General features: G+C 36.7%; 1 protein-coding gene across 1 annotated transcript; it reads left to right on the forward strand.

Moving 5' to 3' along the window:
- Positions 1-16,077: 16,077 nt before the first annotated feature.
- LOC113358980 lies at positions 16,078-22,542 on the forward strand. Its single transcript, XM_026602684.1, has 6 exons — positions 16,078-16,262; positions 16,373-16,726; positions 20,295-20,393; positions 20,524-20,607; positions 20,691-20,878; positions 21,671-22,542. Exons 1-6 carry the CDS (start codon positions 16,078-16,080, stop codon positions 22,540-22,542), a joined length of 1,782 nt encoding a protein of 593 aa, XP_026458469.1.
- The last annotated feature ends 1,237 nt before the right edge of the window (positions 22,543-23,779 follow it).

Raw genomic sequence — 23,779 nt, forward strand, 5'->3', positions numbered from 1 at the left:
CTGATAGTCCATCGAGCATTACTTTTCTTTTTAGAAGAATTTGAGTTTTGACTGAAACTCTTAATTTTGCTTGAAAGACCAGTATTTGAAAATATTAAAATAATAAATTTTAATAATTTGTATGATAGAAAGTCATGATGATTGTGAGACCACTTGCTTTGCAAATCATATGGTCCATGGAGTAAGATCTGAAAAGATATCGAAATAAGGAGTTTTCATCAAAAGAGAAAGTCCTTGAAAGAGGAAACCCCAGTAACAATAAAATAGTATGATAGTAAAGTATAAAAAGGAAAAGGGATGGGACCGGCCAAAACCGAGGGCATGGCAGGCCGTGTGGGCCCCATTCATGTGGTTTCCTATTTTATTTATTTTATTATTTTTTTCTCTCTTCCTTTCCTTATTCAAGCTTTCATATCCTGATCATCCATATTTTGGGATGCTCTTTGGAGCATTATTACTAAATACACTCGTGCTTTTTATTCGAGGCTTACTCGGGGTGCCCCTTATGCCCCAAAGGTGAATAGTTCATACTAATCCATGAAATTCAGCTGAGAAAAATCATGATTTGAAGTAAATAAATATTAGGGTAAATTGGTATATTTTTCTAGGAATTCATCCAATGAATACAACACTAGGTACAATTAACTAGTCACTCTATACTAGCAGGCAATCTGTTTAAGAGCATTTAAATGATTCAGATATGAGATTACAACATCATGTTTGTTCTGAATATTATTCTAGGATGAGTTACAACATCAGAGACATCTTTCAAGTGAACTTCGAATACTGAAAGAGATACTGAGCCGCTTATCGTAAATGATAAAAACATGGAATATACAAACCTTAAGCCTCAGTGGCCCGTCATGTATTATTGCTTTGATGAAGTTACAGAACTGCAATTTACTTCTCTCGCGGAACGTGAAGACATGAATTTTTCTTATGCTTTTGATGCCGTCGGAGATACATAATTTTCTTATACGATTTTATGAATTTATCCTTCGTCGAAAATCCACCATCAACACTAACATACGAGTTCATTTTACAAAATAAATTATTGTACGAGTTCATTCTACAAAATGAGATAATATAATGAACTACTATTATGAGTCTCTTCTACCATATGAAATACCATTAGGAGTTCATCTTACAATGTGTACACCTATCACGAGTTCATTGGACTACCATTTACGAGTTCATTTTACAATATGAACTACCACAATTACCATAATTAAGTATCATTACGAGTTCATTTTACAAAATGAATTACCATTCCTACAATATGAACTACCATTACGAGTTCATTCTACAATATGACCTATAATAACAAACAACAGATCTTTGCAGATGAATTGGCATTATTTTTTTTACAGAATAATAAGCACTATTTACAAATCTTTACCGGCCAAAGTCAAATGGAGATAAACGTGTCACCGGGGATGACTTACCACAATGATGCCAATGACTTGATAAAGTAAGCTTATTATCACAGTCTAGGACTAGGACTTGCCAGATTTTATATCTTCCTCTTCAAAAACCGCGGTATCCATCGTATTAACAAAACTAATCTATGGGAAGTGAACCCACACATTTCATGTGAATTTAAAATGGTGAACTAAAAATGTACACCCACAGTCAAACCACGCCGTCCTACAGAAAAGTAAAAAGAAGTAAAGTGAAAAAAACAACAAACATCCTTATTTGAAGCGCCAAGAAAATTATGCCTGAATCTTTGTACTTTCAAAATTTCCATTCTGTTGTTCAAAATTTTTACATTTGTTTTTTTCTTCCCAAACACAATATATTGCAAGTTTGCAACCAGTAAATGTCTCAAATACATTTAAACCGCTCGATCCTATCTCTTAAGATTTTTATAGTTGTGACAATTGTAAATTTGTAATCGAAGGAGCATTTCCAATGCAGTTTATTAGGTCCTTAAATAGAACAGTTTGTCATCTCTTTTGTATTTTTCCATATAAACTTTGGCATGAACAAAGAAATCTGGTAATTTTAATCAAGCTTATGTTTTTCCTAATTGACATTCCTTGCACTTACTGGGAAAGATGGTAGTTCTGGGTAGAACTAGAAGACTTAACTGGATGGGGCACTGAACATTGGGTGATTGCAGGTGATTTTAATACAATAAAAAGGAAAAGAGAAAGAAACAAGTCAGGAGGTTTAAGAAGAAACAACAGATTATTCATTGAATTCATCGAGGTACATACTCTAATAGATTTACCATTAAATGGAGGGTTATACACATGATCTAATATGCAACCTGATCCATTACCATGTAGATTAGATAGAATTCTGGTTTCCCCTCATTTTGAAAGTAAATTTCCTCCAGTAACTGATAGACACATTTTTGTGTCTAATTTGTCCTCAATGTTCTGTATTGTTAGTACTCGATTTCGTACTTATTATGGTGTTTTATGTTTTTGTAGATGTTTTTGGAAAAATAAGCTCTTGCGGCGAAATTGGCTCGAAAAGTGGTGTTTTACACCCCCGAAATGTGTTAAAGGCACCCCAGAAATGCGCTGAAGGAATCCCAGAAGAATTACTATTTACGCTCAAAAATACTATTTGCACCCCCAAGGCAAGTGCTAAAGGGACACCCGTACAGGATTAAGGGGAGGACATCTTCTTCCAAAAATTCAAAAATGAAAATTGGCGGGAAAATAGTCACAGTTTCTGGCAGAATTTTCGATCGAATTTCGGACGTGATTTAGTGAGATTCAATCCCTGAAACTTAGTGGGTAGACGTGATATGTCATAACAAAGCTGGTATGGGTGTTTATTTCAATCGAATTTGGCTGGATAACTCGCAAGAAGAAAAAAGGGCAAGCCACGTATGGGAAAGATACTCGGGATTTTTGTGCCATGTTGAGGAGATTTCGTGAGGATATTGCATGTATAACTGCTACTGGTATTAGGTAGAAACGTGCTGGAGCAATTCCGTGTACAACAGGCGCATGAGAAAGCAAATCAGGGAAGAAAATATTCCCGAGAATATTTTACTTCACCGCCGAGTAATGGAGGATTATGTGAAGTTATTACGTGAGATTTTGTTGTTTCTGGGTTATAAATAGGTGATGGGATATCAGTAAGGGGGAGGATAGTTTGGGAGAGTTTTAGAGCACCAGAAAGTCGAAAAAAATCTTACAGAGATGCCATTTTTCTGCTGCTGCTGAAGAACACGAAGAACATAAGACACACACCCTTGTGTCGTTTATTCTACAGTGATTGCGACTGTTACAGAACCGTCTTAAAAGCTACAGTTTCAGCGACTGTCGCAGGACAGTCTTATTTGTTACAGTGACAGCGACAGTCAACATATATCGTTCTCTGTAACTTTAATTATTTTCACACTTTTATCATTTGTAAACCCATCTTTGAGCATAAATGAAATCAACTTTTGAGCGTGTTTCCAACATGATGAGAGGCTAATTTCTCCCACAACCAAGACAATGAGGAAGCTATTTACTCATGAATAATTGGTAATCATTTATTTCCTCAAATTTACAATTTATAATTCACTCAATCACTGCTTTTACAGAGTTTTTAATTGTTTGCAAAAAGTTTCTTCATTAGTTGTGATTCAATTAGATAGGTTATGCTTTGTTTAGATAATCTATGCTTAGGGATACAATTAATTTTTGAGAATTTTCCAGATTATTTTTGAATTAAGAAATAAGAGTCTTAAAAGATAATTAGAGTTTTGGATTGTTTACCATAATTTATTCATGTGTAATAGTGAAATCAGTGTCTTGGTTGTTTTCTAATATCTTGAAGTCAATTTTGCAATAAGTTTTGTTTGTTTTTAAATTTTTATTAAGTCTAAAATTTATTGCCTTCACAAGTCTTAAAACAACCCTTTTATCACTATCTACAACAACTTTGAAAACACATCAAATTTTTGGCGCCGCCGACGCGGACTTGTCTTTAGGCTAGAGTTTTTAGATTTTTTGGGTTTTTGTCTTTTCCTTACAGATTTTGGAATTGGGAGCGAAAGAAAATTTTTCCAAAGCTTTGGTGAATACTTAAAGACTTGGAGTAAAAGACAAAGCGAAAGGAGCGAAAGAAGATTTTTTTTTTTGTTTTTATTAAAAAAAAAGAGACATTTTATTTATTTTTATTTTTTATTTTTTATTATTTTTTTTAAACTTTCCTTTTCTTTTGGACTTTGGACTTGGACATTTGGAAATTCTTTTATTTTTAAACTCTACGGAATGGTAGTATTAAATATTAAACTGTTTGCACAGAAGGACGGTGATTACGATATCACCTCGGCCCCTCGGATTCGTACACGACATTGGAGTTGTGGCCCGAGTCGACATCAGCGGTTCATCCCCCGTCTGGAACGGGAGGTAAGTTTGTCGAAACACTCGCAAATCCCCTGTCAGCGAGTTACTGTATTCCTTCGTTTGCATATATGCTGAGGACTTGAAAACGGCTGCTTTAATTTCCTAATAAAGGTCAAGGACTGGCCATACAAGATAAGGGTTCGGATTTCATCACCGTTCTCTTCTTTCCCGCCTTAGGAAAATAAAACCAAACGCGAACCTAAACCTAAAATTTGGAATAGAACGAGACCTATAGGGTAACGAGCTTAATAGGAAAGTCGTTCGATAAATAGTGGTTACTCTTTTGAGTATACTTCGAAGTTCATGATGGTTTCTGTGAGTTGAATGCGTGACTGCACCGCCTTCGAATGCGGTGAGGCCTTGGGTATCAAAGCTCAGCTTCTCTCGCCTCTAATCAACTTTCTTTGACTCGGATTGATTCCAAAGGGGTTTGCTCAAATTGTAACGAATTCCCATTCGAAGGATTAGAAGTTGGTCTAGAAATAATCTAAGTGGAGCCATCATCCTTTTTTTTTTGCTAGAAATCAGTAGGTTTGTTGTGGTGGAGTCAGCCTTGTTTGTGTTTGCATAGAACTTCCCTTCCTTTTAGGACTTTTCTTTTTCTTTTGTTTTTCTAGTGTATGCCGAGGTTATCAGAGAGCGGGCTTGGAAAAGAAACACTCTAGGTCGTTTGATTAGTGATAAACCTAGTAGTTCTTCTTGTGAAGGCGGGGAGATCGGAGACTCTTCTTTTGAGAGCCCCGTTTTTGGAAACTTCAGTTTTGAAAATCTGTCTCTTCGTGAGGAAGGTACCCCTAGTACTTCAGCTGTGCCAGCGATGGCAACTTTGAAAGATTACATGTTCCCAACTAGGACCAACCGAGCTTCGTGCATTAAATTGCCAGCCACTACGGATAATTTTGAGATAAAACCTAGTATTCTTCAGATGATCCCTATATTCTTAGGAAAGGATGATGAGAACCCTTGTTTCATATTAGGGACTTTGAGGAAATTTGTGGGACAATTAGAATAAAAGACCTTACTGATAAAGTTTTGAAACTTAAGATGTTTCCCTTTTCCTTGAGAGATAAAACCAAGACCTGGCTGAACAACCTTCCATCTGAATCCATTGAAACATGGCAAGAACATACTGCTGCTTTCTATATGAAGTTCTACCCTAAGCATAAAACTGCAGCTGCTAGGCAGAAAATTAGTTCCAGTACGCAACAAGAGGGAGAATCTCTTTATAGGTTTTTAGAGAGATTCAATGATCTCCTATCCCAGTGTCCTCACCATGGATTTGATAAGATAAAACTCGTAGAGATTATTTATGATGGTTTAGACTATTCTACCAAAGCCATGGTCGAGTCTATGTGTGTTGGTGAGTTCACTAGTAAAAGTACTGATGATGCCTTTACCTTCTTAGGAACTATCGCTAAAAAATCCCAACAGTGGAAGTCTTGTGTTGAACCTCCTAAAAGAATCTTGGTCAATAGAAGTAGCACCAATATGGTAGATACAAGCTTTGGGTCAGATGCTAAGTTTGTTTCTTTGTCTAGAAGGTTAGAAGGTTTGGAATTGAATCAGTCTAAACATAGGTCTCTTGTTGAACCTGATGAGAGGATTAGATCCTCTCAAGTCTCTAGTTGTGGAGTAGAACCCAATAACTCGTTTTGGGAAGGTCAGGTTAGTGAAGAACAAGCCCATGCTGTCTATAACAACGCTAGGTTTGAAAACCGTCAGAAGATTGACCCATACTCAGAGACCTACAACCCTGGTTGGAGAAACCATCCTAATTTCTCTTGGTCTAAGGGCCAGAATCAAGGTCAGTCTAGTAATGCTCAGGTTCCCCCAGGTTTTGGCTACACTAAGAATCCTTCAGCTCCGGCACAGTTTCACAACCCTTCAGATAAAAAGATTATGAGATTAGAGGACGCTCTTGCTTTGTTAACTCGTAACACTGTGCAGTTTCAGCAATCTGTTACTCAAGGTTTAGAAGAAAATAAGAGAATAGGTCAGGCTAACTCTCAGGTTATTTCCGAGTTGAAAACCCAAGCTAGTCAGATAAATGAGTCTTTAAGAGAAAAAGGTAAGTTTCCTAGTCAGACTCAACCCAACCCTAGAGGAATTAATGAAATAGGTGAAAGACCATCCGATCATGTGAATGCTATTAAAACCCTTAGGAGTGGTAGAATGATAGACAACAAGGTTGCCATGCCTGATAGTAAACATACTGCAGTTCACCCTTCTGAACCAGAAACTGAGGAGACTGATAGAGTCTCTAAAGAGACCAATGAGGGTCATATTGAGCCCGGCTTTGCTCCTAGAGCCCAATTCCCACAACTACTAGTTCCAACAAAGAGGGAGTCCACCTTTAATGATATATTGGAGGTTTTTAAGCAGGTAACCATCAACCTTCCATTGTTGGATGCGATTAAGCAGATTCCCGCTTATGCTAAGTTTCTTAAGGACTTGTGTACACGAAAGCGTAAGCTTAGTGTCCAAAAGAAAGCCTTCCTAGCTAGTCACGTGAGTTCCATTATTCAGAATACCACTACTCCTAAGTATAAGACCCAGGGTCCCCTACCATTTCTTGCACAATAGGTAAATACCGTGTTGAGAAAGCTTTGCTTGACTTAGGAGCCAGTGTGAATTTACTTCCATACCATGTGTACCTCAAGTAGGACTTGGTGATATGAAACCTACCCAGATGACACTTCAGTTAGCTGATAGGTCCGTTAAAATTCCTCGTGGTGTGATCGAGGATGTTCTTATTGAGGTCGACAAGTTTATTTATCCAGTGGATTTTGTTATCCTAGATACCCAACCTGTCCCTGACCCAGAGAACCAGATACCAGTGATTTTAGGTCGCCCATTTTTAGCAACATCCAATGCGATCATTAATTGTCGAACTGGTATTATGAACTTGTCTTTTGGTAATACTATTGAGCTGAACGTCTTTCATATTAGTAAGCTACCCCTGAACTAGATGACTCGAGCATAGAAGAGGTAAACATGATAGGAACATTAGTCGAGGAGTCATTACCAAACACTTTGTTAGAAGATCCGTTAGAGAAATGCCTAGCTCACTTTGGGATTGATTTCGATGATGATAATGTGATTAATGAGGTGAATGCTTTGTTAGATTCAACCCCTTTGTTAGACACTAGTAACGGATGGAAACCTAAGTTCGAACCACTACCAGTTTCTAAGTCTACCCTAGTTCCTTCGTTAGAAGAGCCTCCTAAGTTGGACCTAAAACCATTGCCAGATACCCTGAAGTATGTGTTTTTAGGCCCGTCTGAACTTTACCTGTGATTGTTGCTTCCGACTTGGATAGTGATCAGGAAAGTAGGCTAGTGACCGTCCTTCAAAACAACAAGGAAGCTTTAGGGTGGACCATAGCAGACATTAAGGGTATAAGTCCTACTGTTTGTATGCATCAGATCTATTTAGAGGAAGATACCAAACCTTCTAGGGAGATGCAACGAAGACTAAACCCTAATATGAAAGAAGTAGTTCGAACCGAGGTTCTTAAGCTGTTAGATGCAGGCATTATCTACCCCATTTCAGACAGTAAGTGGGTCAGCCCCGTTCAGGTTGTTCCCAAGAAATCCGGTATTACTGTAGTCCAGAATGATAACAATGAGTTAATCCCGACCCGAGTGACCACGGGTTGGCGTGTTTGTATTGACTATAGGAAATTGAACAAGGTCACTAGGAAGGACCACTTTCCCTTCCCTTTATCGACCAAATGCTAGAGAGATTAGCTGGACATAGTCATTACTGTTTTCTAGATGGCTACTCAGGCTACAATCAGATCGTTATTGCCCCAGAAGACCAAGAAAAAACTACTTTTACTTCCCTTTGGTACCTTTGCGTATAGACGCATGCCTTTCGGGCTATGTAACGCCCCTGCGACTTTCAGCGTTGCATGATGAGCATATTTTCGATATGGTAGAAAATTTTAGAGGTCTTTATGGATGATTTTCAGTGTTTGGTTCGTCTTTCGATGAGTGCTTGCATCATTTGTCATTAGTGTTGACTAGGTGTAAGGAAAAGAATCTAGTGCTTAATTGGGAAAATGTCATTTCATGGTTCGATCAGGAAGTTTAGGGCATATCGTATCTTCTAAGGGTATAGAGGTAGATAAAGCCAAAGTTGACCTTATCAAGACTTTACAGGTCCCAAAAACCGTAAGAGATATTAGGTCATTCTTAGGGCATGCAGGTTTTTATCGTCGATTCATTAAGGATTTTAGCTTGATTTCTAGACCTCTTTGCAACTTGCTTGCAAAAGATGTTAAGTTTGTCTTTGATGATGCTTGTTTAGAGGCTTTTGAGAAGCTTAAGACTTTACTCACTACCGCCCCCATAGTCCAGGCACCCAACTGGAACTTACCCTTTGAGATCATGTGTGATGCTTCAGATTATGCTATTGGTGTTGTGCTAGGTCAGCGAGAAAACAAATTACTTCATGTGATTTACTATGCTAGCAAAACTCTGAATGATGCCCAGTTGAACTATACCACTACCGAGAAGGAACTGTTAGCCATTGTGTTTGCCTTAGACAAGTTTAGACCCTATCTCTTAGGTTCTAAGATCGTCATATATACTGATCATGCTGCTTTGAAATATCTTTTGTCTAAGAAGGATACGAAACCTAGATTGATTAGGTGGATACTTTTGTTGCAAGAGTTTTCTCCAGACATTAGAGACAAAAAGGGTGCCGAAAATGTAGTAGCAGACCACTTGTCTAGGCTAGTTGTTGATTCCCATGATGATTCCCTTCCTATAAGGGATAGTTTTCCTGATGAACAACTTTTCTTTGTTACCCAAGCACCTTGGTATGCGAATATAGTGAATTATCTTGTTACTGGTCGAATGCCCCAACATTGGGGTAAACAAGATCGTTCTAGGTTTTTAGCCGAGAAGCACTTCTTTTGGGATGATCCTTATTTGTTTAAGTATTGTCCAGACCAGATTATTAGGAGATGTATACCTAAGAGTGACCAGTCCAGTATTATTTCCTTTTGTCATGATCATGTTTGTGGAGGTCACTTTAGTGCTAAGAAGACTGCTGCTAAGATATTGCAGTGTGGATTCTATTGGCCTTCGTTGTTTAAAGACTCCCATAGTTACTGTGTTACTTGTGAGCGTTGCCAGAAATTAGGAACCATTTCCCGTAGGAACATGATGCCCTTGAACCCTATTTTAGTTGTTGAGGTCTTTGATGTGTGGGGTATTGACTTTATGGGTCCGTTTCCTAATTCTTTTGGTAACCTATACATCCTTGTCGTCGTAGACTATGTCTCTAAGTGGATTGAGGCGGTTGCGTGTAAAACCAATGACCATAGGGTTGTGATTGAGTTCTTGAAAAATAATATACTTACACGTTTTGGTACACCGCGAGCTATAATTAGTGATGGAGGGTCGCACTTTTGTAATGGACCTTTTAGGCTTCTGATGAAGAAATATGGTATTACACATAAGGTAGCTACCCCGTATCATCCGCAGACTAGTGGTCAGGTAGAGGTTTCCAATAGGAGATAAAACGTATATTAGAGAAAACAGTTAATCCTAATCGGAAAGACTGGTCGTCTAGGCTTACTGATGCCTTATGGGCTTACCGTACTGCGTTTAAGACCCCATTGGAATGTCGCCTTATCGGCTTGTGTATGGCAAGGCATGTCATTTACCTGTTGAGTTAGAACATAGAGCTTATTGGGTGTTAAGCAACTAAATTTTTCACTTGACAAGGCAGGAGCCCATAGGAAACTCCAGCTCAATGAGTTGGACGAGATTCGTATAGATGCTTACGATAGTGCGAAGGAGTATAAGAACAAAATGAAACTTGTGCATGATAGAAATATTTTACGGAAGTCATTTTCTCCAGGTCAAAAATTCTTCTGTATGATACCCGTTTACATCTTTTCCCTGGGAAGTTACGTTCTCGGTGGACGGGTCCTTTTATTGTTCGCACTGTCTTTCCTCATGGAGCTGTTGAAATTGAGACACCGGATGGTAGTAGTTCTTCGAAGGTTAACGGTCAGAGATTGAAACCCTTTTTAGAGCCTTTCCTACAGGTGATGTTGAGGAGGTCCCTCTGGAGGACCCTGTTTACCCTTGATTGACCATCGAGGAAGTTGTATGTTGTATATTAGTTTTTGATTTTCTTCACCCAGGTACTATCTTTCCAACTTCTCCTCGTGTTATTTTACTTTTGGTATTGCTCTTTCATTAGAAACATTGAGGACAATGTTAGATTTAAGTTTGGGGTGGGGAAGAACTTTTTAGTTGCACTTTTGAAACTTCTAGCGTCACATGGTATCCGGTTAGCTAAGTTTACATACTGTTTCTCACCGAAAAGATAGAAATTGGAATGCTAGGGATAACAACCTTTTGAGACATTAGAGAAAAAGACATTGAGATCCTTGAAATTCAGGAGAGAACTTGTTCCTTTTAGAGGGTAACCGTGATGGACCTAACCATACATGATGGAAAGGAAGTAGGTCAGGAAATGCCAGAAAGACAAAGCAACCTCACAATGTAGTCTTAGTTACTGGATTGCGACTCTCTCTCAGTAGAAACTTATCATCATCAACAAGCGGAGCGACATCAAAATCTATGAAGAAAGTTGAAGACGTTTTAGGTTTAGAAGCAACAATAGAAAAGAATTCAAAAATCAAAGTTGAAGTTATAAGAGCAAATGATATAAGTTGTTAGAATTCATGATACCAAGACATCACAAGTTGCGAAGATCCAAGTTTTGAAAGTCCTCTCATGGCCATGTAAATTGTTGTCTTGTAATTTTGTTTCAAAAAAAAAAAAATGAAAAAAAAAATGAAAAAAAAATGAAAAAAATCATCGTTACGTTTTGTTCAATAAGGCCAAAGGGAAGTAGAAATTTATAAGTCAAGCAAGAAATCGAAGAGAAGAGTTAATTTTCAAGGTTCTATGAGGTTCGATAGTTTATCACCAACAGTTGAAGACCGAAGAAGACGTTGTTTCTACTGAGCGCTATGATACATTTGGTTGCTTTGTTAGTCCGCTTTCAATCTGGCACAAGATATTTCTAGCACTGGTTTAACTCATCACACGTAATAAGTCCAGCTGTGTAGCAGATGTCCCTCTCATCTTTATCTCTCTCCTAATCGTATCCAGCTGTAAAGCAGCGGACGCATCTTACAATGTTTATCTAGCTGTGTAGCGGATATCTCTTTATCTAACAGTGTTGCGGATGTGTCTCCCCTTTTCTTCAATCAGCTTTAGAGCTGACATCTTTAATTTCTCTGGCATTCTAGTTACTTGGAGATAGGTTGAGAATATGTATGTCCTCATAGCTCTTTGGATACTTGTGACCAATTAGAAGTAATGGTTTTGTGGGTACACCTCTGGTAAACCTTCCCGAGATTAACTCGGTTTTATTTTTTATTAGTTTTGCTCGAGGACTAGCAAATAATAAGTTTGGGGGTATTTGATAGACACATTTTTTGTCTAATTTGTCCTCAATGTTATGTATTGTTAGTACTCGATTCGTACTTATTATGGTGTTTTATGTTTTTGTAGATGTTTTTGGAAAAATAAGCTCTTGCGGCGAAATTGGCTCGAAAAGTGGTGTTTTATACCCTTGAAATGTGTTAAAGGCACCCAAGAAATGCACTGAAGGAATCCCAGAAAAATTATTATTTACGACCCAAACAGTGTTATCTAGAACATTAACAGATCACTCAGCATTATTGTTAACTACCTCCAATATCAACAGAAACAAACCTCCATTTAGAGTGGAAAGTTTTTGGTTTACACATCCAGATTTCTTATCTAATCTCCACATATGGTGGAATGCATTTTTTTTACTTACACTGGAACTGCAAGCTACATAATGTCTAAGAAACTACAAAACTTGAAGTTTTTTCTCAAAAATGGAGCAGGGAGACTTATGGACAAGTAGTTGGAAAGAAAGAAGAACTGACAAGAAAAATTGATGCACATAATAAAAGGGAGGAAACTGGAGCTTTAACTGAACAACAATTCAGTGAGAGAGCGGAATGGAGGGCAGCTTTGAAGCAAATCAATTTGGATAATGCAAGGAAATGGCTAGCCAGAGCCAAGACTCAGCATTTTCAAAAGGGTAGTGCAAACACAAAATATTTTCACACACTAGCAAATGTGAGGAGAAGAAGAAACACAATCCAGAAACTAGTGATTAATGGGGAAGATAATTTCTGTCAGGAGGACATCAAAGAAGAAATTATAGGCTACTTTACAAATCTATTTCAAGAACAACATCAAATAATACCACAAATGAATGAAGAATACTTCACCAAAATTACAGATGAGGAAAGCATGGATCTGGAAAAAGAAATCTCAAAGGAAGAAGTATGGATGGTTATAAAAAAAATTCAAGAATAATAAGTCACCTGGACCAGACGGTTATAACATGAAATTTTATAAAGTGGCTTGCGAAGTGATACAAGAATATTTTATGGCAGTTATAAAAGAATTTCAAGTACAACAAAGGCTAGACTAGAGAAAAAAATGTTTCATTCATAAGTCGAATTCCTAAAATGAACAATGTGGATATCCACAAGATTTTAGGCCTATAAGCCTAGTAAGCAGCATATACAAGGTAATCTCCAAAGTACTGTCACAGAGATTCAAGAAAGTTCTTCCTAAACTGATATCAGAAAATCAAGGGGCATTCATTGAAGATAAAAAAATATTAGATGGGATTCTTATTGCAGGAGAACTGATTGACTCTAGATTCAAATCCAAAAAATCTGGAGTTCTGTGCAAACTAAATATACAAAAAGCTTTTGACAATGTATGTTGGCACACTATAAGTAAAGTGCTAAACTGCTCAGGCTTTGGAGACAAATGGATAAAATGGATGCATTGGTGTGTAACTTCATCCCAATATTCAGTTTTGGTAAATGACAACTCAACTGCAAGATTTAAACCACATAAAGGAATAAGACAGGGAGATCCTCTCTCCCCCGTTCTTTTCATATTAGTGGCAGAAAGTTTTACAAAACTGATGAATAATGCAGTACAACAGAAGATGATTTCAGGTTTCTCAGTGAATTCCATTCAGATATCACACTTGCAGTATGCGGATGATACATTAGTGTTCTTAAATGGTAATGAAGAGGAATCTGAAAATCTGGTTATCATTCTATAAATTTTTGAAGCTATAACTGGACTGAAAGTAAACTTCAATAAAAGTTCAGTAATTAGTATTGGAGCTGATGAAAAAATAGAAGCCATTGCATCAATTCTTAACTGCAAGATAGAAAAGCTGCCTCTGAAATACCTTGCGATGTCAGTTGGTGCTTTATCTAGAAGCTCTACCGCTTGGGATACAATAATTGAGAAATTTCAAAAGAAATTAGCTCCATGGAAAAAGAAATTCTTCACCAAAGCAGGGAGACTATTGTTGATCAAAACTACACTGTCAAGTCTACCAATCTATTACATGTCAATGTTCCAGATGCCAGTGATGGTGGAAAAGAAGCTCAATCAAATAATGAGGAATTTCTTATGGGGTTGTACAGGCTACAACAGAAAAAAGAAAAATCAATTGGGTGGCATGGGAGAGAGCTAGTATACCAAAGGAACTTGGTGGTTTAGGAATAATAAATTTAAAGTTCACCAACAAAGCACTAGTGACAAAGTGGTCTTGGAGATTTGCAAGAGAGAAAAAACAATTCTGGAGAAGAATAATTCAAGATAAAAGATGCAAACACCGGCTAAGGCTCAAAACTCAATACCTACAACTGACAATCTCATAAGAAGAGGTTGTCAGATACAAAATCTCACATGCTCTCTCTGCAATCAATTTCCAGAAACAGTGGATCATCTATTTCTACACTGTTCTTACTCCCATGCTATCTGGAACTACTTTTTAGGAGGACATAATGTAAGATGGGTGCAAGCAGGTACTCTGACAAGGCAGTTGCAGGCTTGGAAATTTAGGAGAGGTCAAAATAGAGGGCGCAAACTCTTGCCATTGATTATCTTTGCGATAGTATGGACTCCATGGGATGAGAGAAATCGACGAGTAATGACTCAAAAAAGACCCAAATCAGAAAGAGAGACAATCACACAAGTTAAACATCTATTGTATGATTGGGGGGAAACAAAAACTATTTTAAATTTATTTTCTTTCGTGAGCTAATCACACATTGGAAAGTCATTATTGACTCTTCTTAATATGTAATACTACAATGGGGGTTCGACCTTTTTACATTTTTTCAATATAAACTTTTTAAGTCAAAAAAAAGTTTTCCTAATTAACAATCACTACTTTTGTTTCTAGAAAAGAGATATTATCGTTTTTTCATTTTAGCCTAAAAATAGGCCAAATTGAATAAACAATAGTAACTCTTTTCTGAAACGGAGTGAATATTATACATTTTCTTCTCATCGTGGTCTTTTTAATAGCGCGTTTGGATACACATTCAGAAATAGCTTTTTAACTTCTAGAAGTCAAAAAATAAGAAGTCAGTTTGGGTGTGGAGTTTCCAAATGACTTTTAGAAGCAGAAAAATCGACTTTTTGTGAAGTAAAATATCTGGATTTCTGACTTCTGCTTCTCCAGAAGCAAAATTGTATCCGAACGCGCTATAAAGGTGAAAGTCTCATATCCATTGACAGGATCCCTCTGTCTCATGTACTCTTTGCAAGATTTATTCCATACTCTCACTGTCGACATGGCAAAAGTTGATGGTGCAAAATGGAATAGCAATTTATCACCTTTTCCCTTTTCTAGATATAAACCGATATATATTAATGGGGATTAAAGTGAACATTAGCATGTTTAAAATGGTATAATTGGGTTTTCAAACCAAAAGGAAGTTAACCTTTTCGGGATAACTAGATCTTTTTGTCCTTCATACTTACTGTTCATGTTAACTTCTTTAAGGAATATTTCCATTGTTTTTTTTTCGTTAATCTTTTGTACTTTTTGATTTTGGACTTGTTCATGTTTGAAACACAAATTTCTAGATTGCATCAGTTTGGTACATGTATATGAAGACTATTACAGCAGGTTACCAAATTACATAAAAAAATATCAGTCTAATGGATTGGGGGTGAAAATTGTTTCGGTCGTATCAGCAGGTTACCACCATACGCAACCCACTGCGCGCACAACAATGCCGACAGCAAGAAAATCACTTAGGATTCCAAGCATTTACGTGCATGTAGAAGAGATGCGTAGTTATGCAAATTAATTAGGCTGCTTATTCTTGTTCATATGTACCTATCTAATATATGCAGCAATTGAGCTTAATTTGAGTCATACTCGCGCATCCATGGTCCCCTCAGTCAAGTGTATGTGCTATTTTTGAATTTGAAAGATGAAACACAGAGCCACAAATTTGGTCAAATTAATAATTTCTTTGATTGGTAATTAATACTAGTTACACATTTTCCTCTAGTCATAACAAGCTTTTAAGAGAGATTTAGAAAAGCTAATGCAGAGAAAAATGTGGTTGCTGGGGAGAAGATTGATGAGGTGTCGGAAAAGGAATTGGCGCTTGTACAAATTGAAGGTGCAGTGTCCTCGAATGTGATAGAAAGAGTGCAGATTCAAGAAGAAGTTGTTAATGGATCTTAAGATAATTAGTTGGAATATACGTGGGCTAAATTCTTTTGATAAAATGAATGCATTGAAGGATTTGATTTTTTCTCGGAAATGTCATGTGTGTATGGTGCAGAAAACAAAAATTATGAAGATGAATAGGTGGTTGGTGAAGCAGTTGTGGTACGATGATGATTTTGACTGGTTACATTTTCCATCAATTGGTAGCAGTGGTGGACTGCTTACAATTTGGAACAAGAGTAAATTGGAGAAGGAAGATGAGAGAATGGGTTATAACACTATTACTACTGTGTTGAACTCAAAACAAAATGATGTTAGGTGGGCTGTTTGTAACATATACTCTCCATGTGGGTATAATGAGAGAGCTGATTATTGGGCAGACTTGGAGGAAGTTAGGAGTTGGTGGAATGGTCCTATTTGTTTTGCAGGGATGTGAATGCAGTGAGGTCTCATAAGGAGAGGAATAGAGGTGAATGTGATTTAAGGAATAATGGGTTTCTTAAAAATTTCATTTTGTCACTGGAGTTGGTGGATTTGCCTTTAGTTGGAGGTGCTTTTACTTGGTCTGACATGCAAGTGGATCCATTGCTATGCAGGTTAGATAGGTTTATGTTAAGTGTTGATTTGGATTTGTTGTTTCCTGATGTTATTCAGATTGCTCTTATTAGAGTAATATCAGATCACAAACCAATTATGCTTAGAGCAGTTCCTATGGGAATGAACAAATCCAATACTTTGTTCAACCAGGTGGATGGTCAAACAAAGTTTTCCACTATGGAAAAGTAGTGGGTGTCAGAAAAATAAGCACGCGACACGGAGAAAAACGCTGGCGTCAGTAGGCCAAGCGCAGGTGTCCAAAAGCTGAACGCTGGCGCTGGAATGACGAGCGCGGCGTCACAAAGAATATCGATGGCGTTTTGTAGGTGAACGCCAACGGGTAGTTTTTAAAATTTCGAAATTCACTTTTTACTTCTTTAAATTACCACCATTTTCAAACAATTCACTCACACCAAATTCATTTCTCTTGAATTTTCTCTTCTAAAATGGTTGAAAAAGCGATCACACTTTTTTGCGATGCAAAACTGGAAGCCGTTGTTTCTAAGATATGTAAGAATTTTAAAAATATTGAAAATTGTAAGAGGGAAGTGAAAGTTTTTAGAAGTTGCTCCTAGAAAATGTTCCGCTAAAAGGCAAGGAAGAGTTTCATTTTTGAAAGTTAACAACAAAAAATTCAAAAACAAAGGCGAAACTGTGAAAGAGCGCGTTGAATGGAAGATACGTCAAATGAAGATAAACAGGAGGCCAAAACTTGTACTCGATTTTTATTGAAGTAGTTTTTAGTACGTTTTATTATTTCCTACGTTTATATCTTGTAAAAGAAATGGTATCAATGAATGAAAATAGATTTCCATCTTAAGTGAAATTTATTATAATTCAAACTTTCAAATAACATCAAATTACATTTTAATAAACCACAACAATAACATCAAACTACATTTTAATTAATTTTTTTTTTATCAAACTACATTAAATCCAACGACATTCTCTCCGTAGAGTTCGTAACATTCAAAATGCTTAAACTCTCTTCCGCTTTCTTCAGTAAACTTGGTCTGAGCAATGGTTTTACGTAAAACAAACAACAAGTTCAGATATTTATGATGCAGTTGAGTACATGAGGACAAATGACAAAGGAATAATATACTCACCAGTTCTTCGCCGGAAAGTTCAAAATTGCTGCGGTGAACCATCCATAAGACTTCTGTATAATATTTGACTTCCTTAGTGATGAAAGCAATTCTTAGTTCTAGGCTCTTACTGTTTCTTATGGTTTCGTTCTGTGATGCTACAAAATGTCGAAAAACTCTTTTCCAGAAATGGTCATGGTTCATTGGTCTCATCATACGATGTAACCAACATCGAACAAGAGTAATATCTTATTCCATTATAAATACTGGGAGCGACATTCAAGTGCAGTAACGATGTGCTTGAGATGGACCATCTTTTAGAATTCTAAAACACCCTTCGTAAGGAAAAGGTTCACCGCGAGCATCCTCCCAATTTTTAATAGCTGTTTGGATCACTTCATCTTCGGTTACACCTACGAACTTTTCTTGATCAATTTCCATTACAAGAGCAACAAATGGTTGTTGTACATTACTAATAGATTGAAAACGAGCACGCAATCGACGAGCATCTCGGTTTCCTGGGTTTCTCGTCAGTGAGACAATCATTGAGAAAACGTTATCCCAAAAATTACGTCCACTATTGTGTTCACAAAGGACAACAGTGATTACCCTATGAAAGAAATATGCTTTGCATAGAGTTATGTCCTCTTCCTCAGTAAACTTGGGACCACGATTTCTAACAGACATTTCTGTAAAGGTGGAGAGATTTAGGAAAAAAGAAGAAGAAGAAGAAGAAGAAGAAGAAGAAGAAGAAAATGTGATTTGGAGATGGGAGCGCAAGGGAATTTATAGGTCGAGAGAGAAAGTTGGAAATTTATCCGTTGGAGTTTGTAGGAAAATCGCCCGCGACTTTACTTTGAGCGCCCATTTGAATTACCAACGCCCACTTTTATTATAAATACACCACTAGATTTTATTCTAAGCCACACCAACCGATTTCTTTCCCATCATCCACCATGTTTTCTAAAGGCAAAGCGAAGCAAATATTATGTATCGAAGCAAAATAGGTTTGTCCATTATGTTTCATGGATAACCATAGTCTTATGCAATGTCCTTGGATGTATTCAAAGTGTCCGCGGGAAGGTTGTTCACGCATCAGAATGGTGATTGAATCACAACCGGAAAAGCTCAGGTATTTGCAATGTCAAGATCCCAATTTTCCAGAGAAACCATATATGCTAGATGATGCTATGAAGATTAAAAAAGAAGAAGAATAAAGAATTGCAATACTCTGCAAAAACTTCAAACTTAAGGCCAAAATGAAGAAGGAGTTATAACACTGCAAGCATTATGGATATGGCGATCACGAATACAAACAGTGTCCACAGAGAATCAGTTCATGCTCAAAGCCCGGTTGTATGACTTTTATGCATTTGCGGACTTCTTCTGAAGAAGACACATGTGGAAGGCATTTCTGGGAATGTCCCAGGTGTTCTTTGGTGGAGTGGGTTGATTGAAGTTGTGGGACAAATCGATTCACTATGGTATTATGTTATTACGATTATCTTCACATTTTTACGTCAGAAATTTAAATATTTCCTGGATTAAAAATTATACCATCAATATTAATATCATAAATAAAAACGTACTGCATTGAACAACAACATCATACATGAAATAAAAGAAATACATTAGATTAAAACAAGTACTACATAGGCGTCCTAATTCTGAAACAGTAGGGGATTGTATTTGTTGAGCACCCTAAGAATGTTGGAACAAGCATGGAAGTCGAAAGGCCGACCCCCGTGAGTTACTAGCCACATCGCTAGAGTTATGGGTTCCACTTCATGTTCGGCTTCACTGTTGTGCCTATTTTTGTGATTCTCAAACAGTAAAGCCATGAACTCCAATACATTCATACTAATTACACTAAAACGATGATGCAATCCATTAGAATCACGCCCGTAGATATTCCCCGTTTCAGCAGTGAATGTTCGGTAAACTTTCTCCCAGAAAGTAATCGTCAGTTCAGCTACATTATTCATGACAGCATCTTGTGTGTGAAAAAAAAAAGGATCTACAAATAGCTAAATCCTCTTGTTGAGTGAATCTAACAGCACGAACTCGAACTATGGGAGGCATTTTTGTAGTTGCTTTGAGAATGAAGAATGTGTGAATTTGGAGTTGAAATGAGTTGTATTTATAGATTTTAGAAAATGTAGCCGTTGGATCACAAGATTTCCCAGCCGTTCATATGCAGCCGTTGGCGACATTAGGTTAGCCGCTGGCGTCATCATGAATGACGCGGGCGACATAGACAAGACCGCGCGTCTAGGGTTCGGTCGCTGGTGTTTTTATTTTGAGCGCCAGCGTCAGTGACGATGACGCCCGTCATGCACTAAGACGCGCGGTTGTTCCTTCGATTCAATGTTCAAACCAACAGATTTGTTGGTTTGAACATCCATTTTCCATGTTTGTTCATCCCATAGTGGGATCAAAATGAACAAACTTAAAGTTTATTCATTCCACAGGAACTGATCTTATGACTAAACTTAACTTAAAATGCAAGCCTTATTTCAAATTTGAAAACAGTTGGTTATGGCATAAAGATTTCTTGAAAAGGATGGAGGAATGGTGGAATATATTGGAGTTTCAAGGGGACTCCTAGCTTTGTTTTCTTTAAGAAATTGCAGAATTTAAAATTCTTCTTGAATGAATGGAGCAGGAAGGAGTTTGGGTCTGTGAAGAAGGAGAAGATTGAGTTAACTGAGAAGATAGATATGCTTGATCAAATGGAAGAAAGTCACAAATTATCTGACGGACAGTTTGAGGATAGATTGAATTGTTTGCTTAAACTTAAAAACATAAAAGCTATGGAGGCAAGAAGATGGCATGCTAGAGCAAAACAAAATGATTTCAAATGGGGGGATTCTAATTCTTCTTATTTTTCATAGAATAGCAAATGCTAAGAAGAAGAGGAATACAATTGTGAAATTGGAGATAGATGGAGCTGAATGTTTTATCAAGATAGCATTAAGGTGGAAATGAAGAATTATTTTGAAGAATTGTTTTCTGAGAAAAGTGATACATCTTTTTCTTTAGACAATTTTCATTTTCCAAGTTTGGAAGAGGTTGAGAAGATGGAGATGGAGAATGAGTTATCAGAGGAAAAGGTTTTTGGTGTTGTAAAACAATTTGGTGCTAACAAATCTCCAGGACCTGATGGGTTCTCTATGAGTTTTTACAAGCACTGTTGGCACATTTTAAAAGATGATGTTATGAGGTTGATGGAGGAATTTTATAGGAAAGGTATATGGGATTGGAGGATGAACTGCTCTTTCATTTCTTTGATTCCATAGAAGGAAGATTCTTGTCGTCCAAGAGATTTTAGACCTTTGAGTTTATTAGGCAGTGCTTATAATATTTTGTCTAAAGTGTTGGAAAATAGACTTAAGAAGGTGATGAATAAGTTGGTGTCTGATTTTCAAGGAGATTTTGTTAAAGAGAAACCGATACTTGATGGAGTGTTGATTTCTAATGAATGTATTGACAGAAAATTGAAGCAAGGTAGTCAATATCGGTTGTACAGGACGATATTACACGTTTTTATCGTATATCGGAAATACCTGTACGATATCAAAAATATCGGCGATACAAAGACGGAATGATATTATCGGGATATACAGGCCGGTACATACCGATATATCGGTTTTACTTGTACACCGATAATATCGGTTTCGTGAAAAAAATTCATCAACATGCATTAGTATTTACAGACAAGTACAATGTTAATTGGAGAATGTAAAAATCCCTAATATATTTATAATATAAAATCAATGACTATATGGTAGGATATAAGATGGAAACCATATTTCGATTGCAAGGCAGAGATATATAAAATATAAATATAAAGGATAATAAAAAAGATTTACCAGCATAATGGGACAACAATCACAACGTTGGCTAATAAACCACCTTGTATTTTGGAAATTTAAGATATGTGTATGATTCTTATTATTTTTTATTATGGTTTTATAATTATTTGAAATTCTATATTAAATGATGTATCACCGATAAAAACCGATATTATCTTTTGTATAGGTGTATCGGACCCGGCCGATACGAGACCAATACGCGATATTAACTACCTTGGACTGAAATTTAAGAAGCCAGGAGTTGTGTGTAAAATTGATATGGAGAAGGCTTTTGATAATGTGAAGTGGAAGTCTTTGCTTAGAATTTTGGAGAAGCATGGTTTTGGCAGTAAATGGATTGGTTGGATGAAGTGGTGTATATCTACATCAAACATATCTATTTTGGTGAATGGAAGTTCTACAGATAAATTTAAGCCTTCTAAAGGATTAAGACAAGGAGATTCCTTATCTCCTTTCTTGTTTCTGTTAGTGGTGGAGGTGCTCTCTAAGTTGATTGATGATGTTGTTTTGAGGGATCAAATTCATGGCTTTAAGGTGGCTGAAGATGGTATTATGGTCTCTCAGATGCAATTTGCAGATGATACACTGATGTTTTTGGATGCAAATGTAGATGAGGTAAGAAGATTGCTTCTAATTCTAACTACTTTTGAGTTATTGACAGGCATGAAGTTGAATTTAGAGAAAAGTTCCATGATAAGCATAGATATTGATAATGTTATTGAAGATATTTCTCTGGAGTTGGGATGTAAGGTGGAGAAATTACCTATCAAATACTTAGGTCTTCCTGTTGGTGCTACTGCAAGGTGTGCTTCTGTGTGGGATGAGGTTATTCATAGAATGGAGGTGAAACTGGCAACTTGGAAGAAGAAATTTTTATCCAAATCTGGCAGGTTGGTGCGTATAAGGAGTTGTATGCCTAGTTTGCCAGTCTATTTCCTTTCATTAGTTCATATGCCTGCTATGGTTGAACTGAAATTAACTAGATTTATGAGGAATTTCCTGTGGGATTTTAAGGAAAATAGGAGAAAGATGTGTTGAGTGTCATGGCTTAAAATATGTAAACCAAAATACATGGGTGATTTAGGTGTAAAAGATTTAAGAGTTACAAGCAAATCTTTGAAGGCTAAATGGATATGGAGGTATTCAAAGGAGAAGAAAGCTCTGTGGAGAAGAATAGTTCAGCAAAAATTCAACAACAAGGTGGATGTGCATATGCCTTTTGATGATGCTTTAAATCAAAGTAGAAGTATGTGGAAGAATATCCTCAACACTGCAAAAATTTTGTAGGAGAAGGTGACTGTAAAACTGAACAATGGTAAATCCATTAGATTCTGGTTGGAAAACTGGATTTCTCTAGGACCAATTAAGGATATATAGATATCCAGTTGTTTATAAAGCATGTAGAAACAAAATTGCTTCTGTGTCAGATATGATAGTGAATGGGAGGGTGTTGTGTCAGACTATAAGAAGATTAAATCAGCAAGAACAGATGGAATGGGATTTTTTATGCAATGAACTGGGCCCAATTCACAGTTTAAATGAAGATGAATATGATATTGACATTATGGGAGGTTTCACACTGAAGAAACGCTATGATTGGAAGGTGGAAGATGAATCAGATTGGGATTTTGAAAAAAAATTGTAGAAGAAGAATATACCACCTAAGGTAAGCTTTATGCTCTGGGCAAATTTTCATGATTCTTTGCCAACTAGAAGTATGCTTAAGCATAGGGGTGTGGAAATGCAGGATAATAAATGTCTCTTTTGTAGAAGTACAGAGGAAACATCAGCTCATTTCTGTGTTTGTTGTTCTTATGCAACTGAAGTGTGGAACTATTTTATAAATGCTTTTAAGGTATTCTAGGTTACTTACAACTCAGTAAAAAGTCATTTTGAATCATGGAGGTTTAACAATCTTAATGGAAGGTGTAGAGCTAGTTGGTGGAAGGTGTTATATGCAGTTATGTGGCACCTGTGGAAGGAGATGAGCAACAAAGCTTTTGGAGGAAGAGCAATGGATGTTGATGAGCTAGTTTTGGTGATAAAACAAACTATTATGCTTTGGTTTTCTAATGAGAATGTCTTTAGGGATTTTTCTGTAAACTGATGAGTGCCAAATATTGTATATATTTATCCCTTTTTGTTGGCATTTAACTCATCTTTTGATCATTAATTCTACATTTTATCCCATATTCTGTATTTTCATTGTTTTCAAGAATAAATATTTTTCTTACTTAATTTTGCATTTTTAGGTAATAAATAAAGTCTGGATGAC

This window comes from Papaver somniferum, chromosome 3 (assembly GCF_003573695.1).
Source record: "Papaver somniferum cultivar HN1 chromosome 3, ASM357369v1, whole genome shotgun sequence".
In the NCBI taxonomy this organism is placed as follows: domain Eukaryota; kingdom Viridiplantae; phylum Streptophyta; class Magnoliopsida; order Ranunculales; family Papaveraceae; genus Papaver; species Papaver somniferum.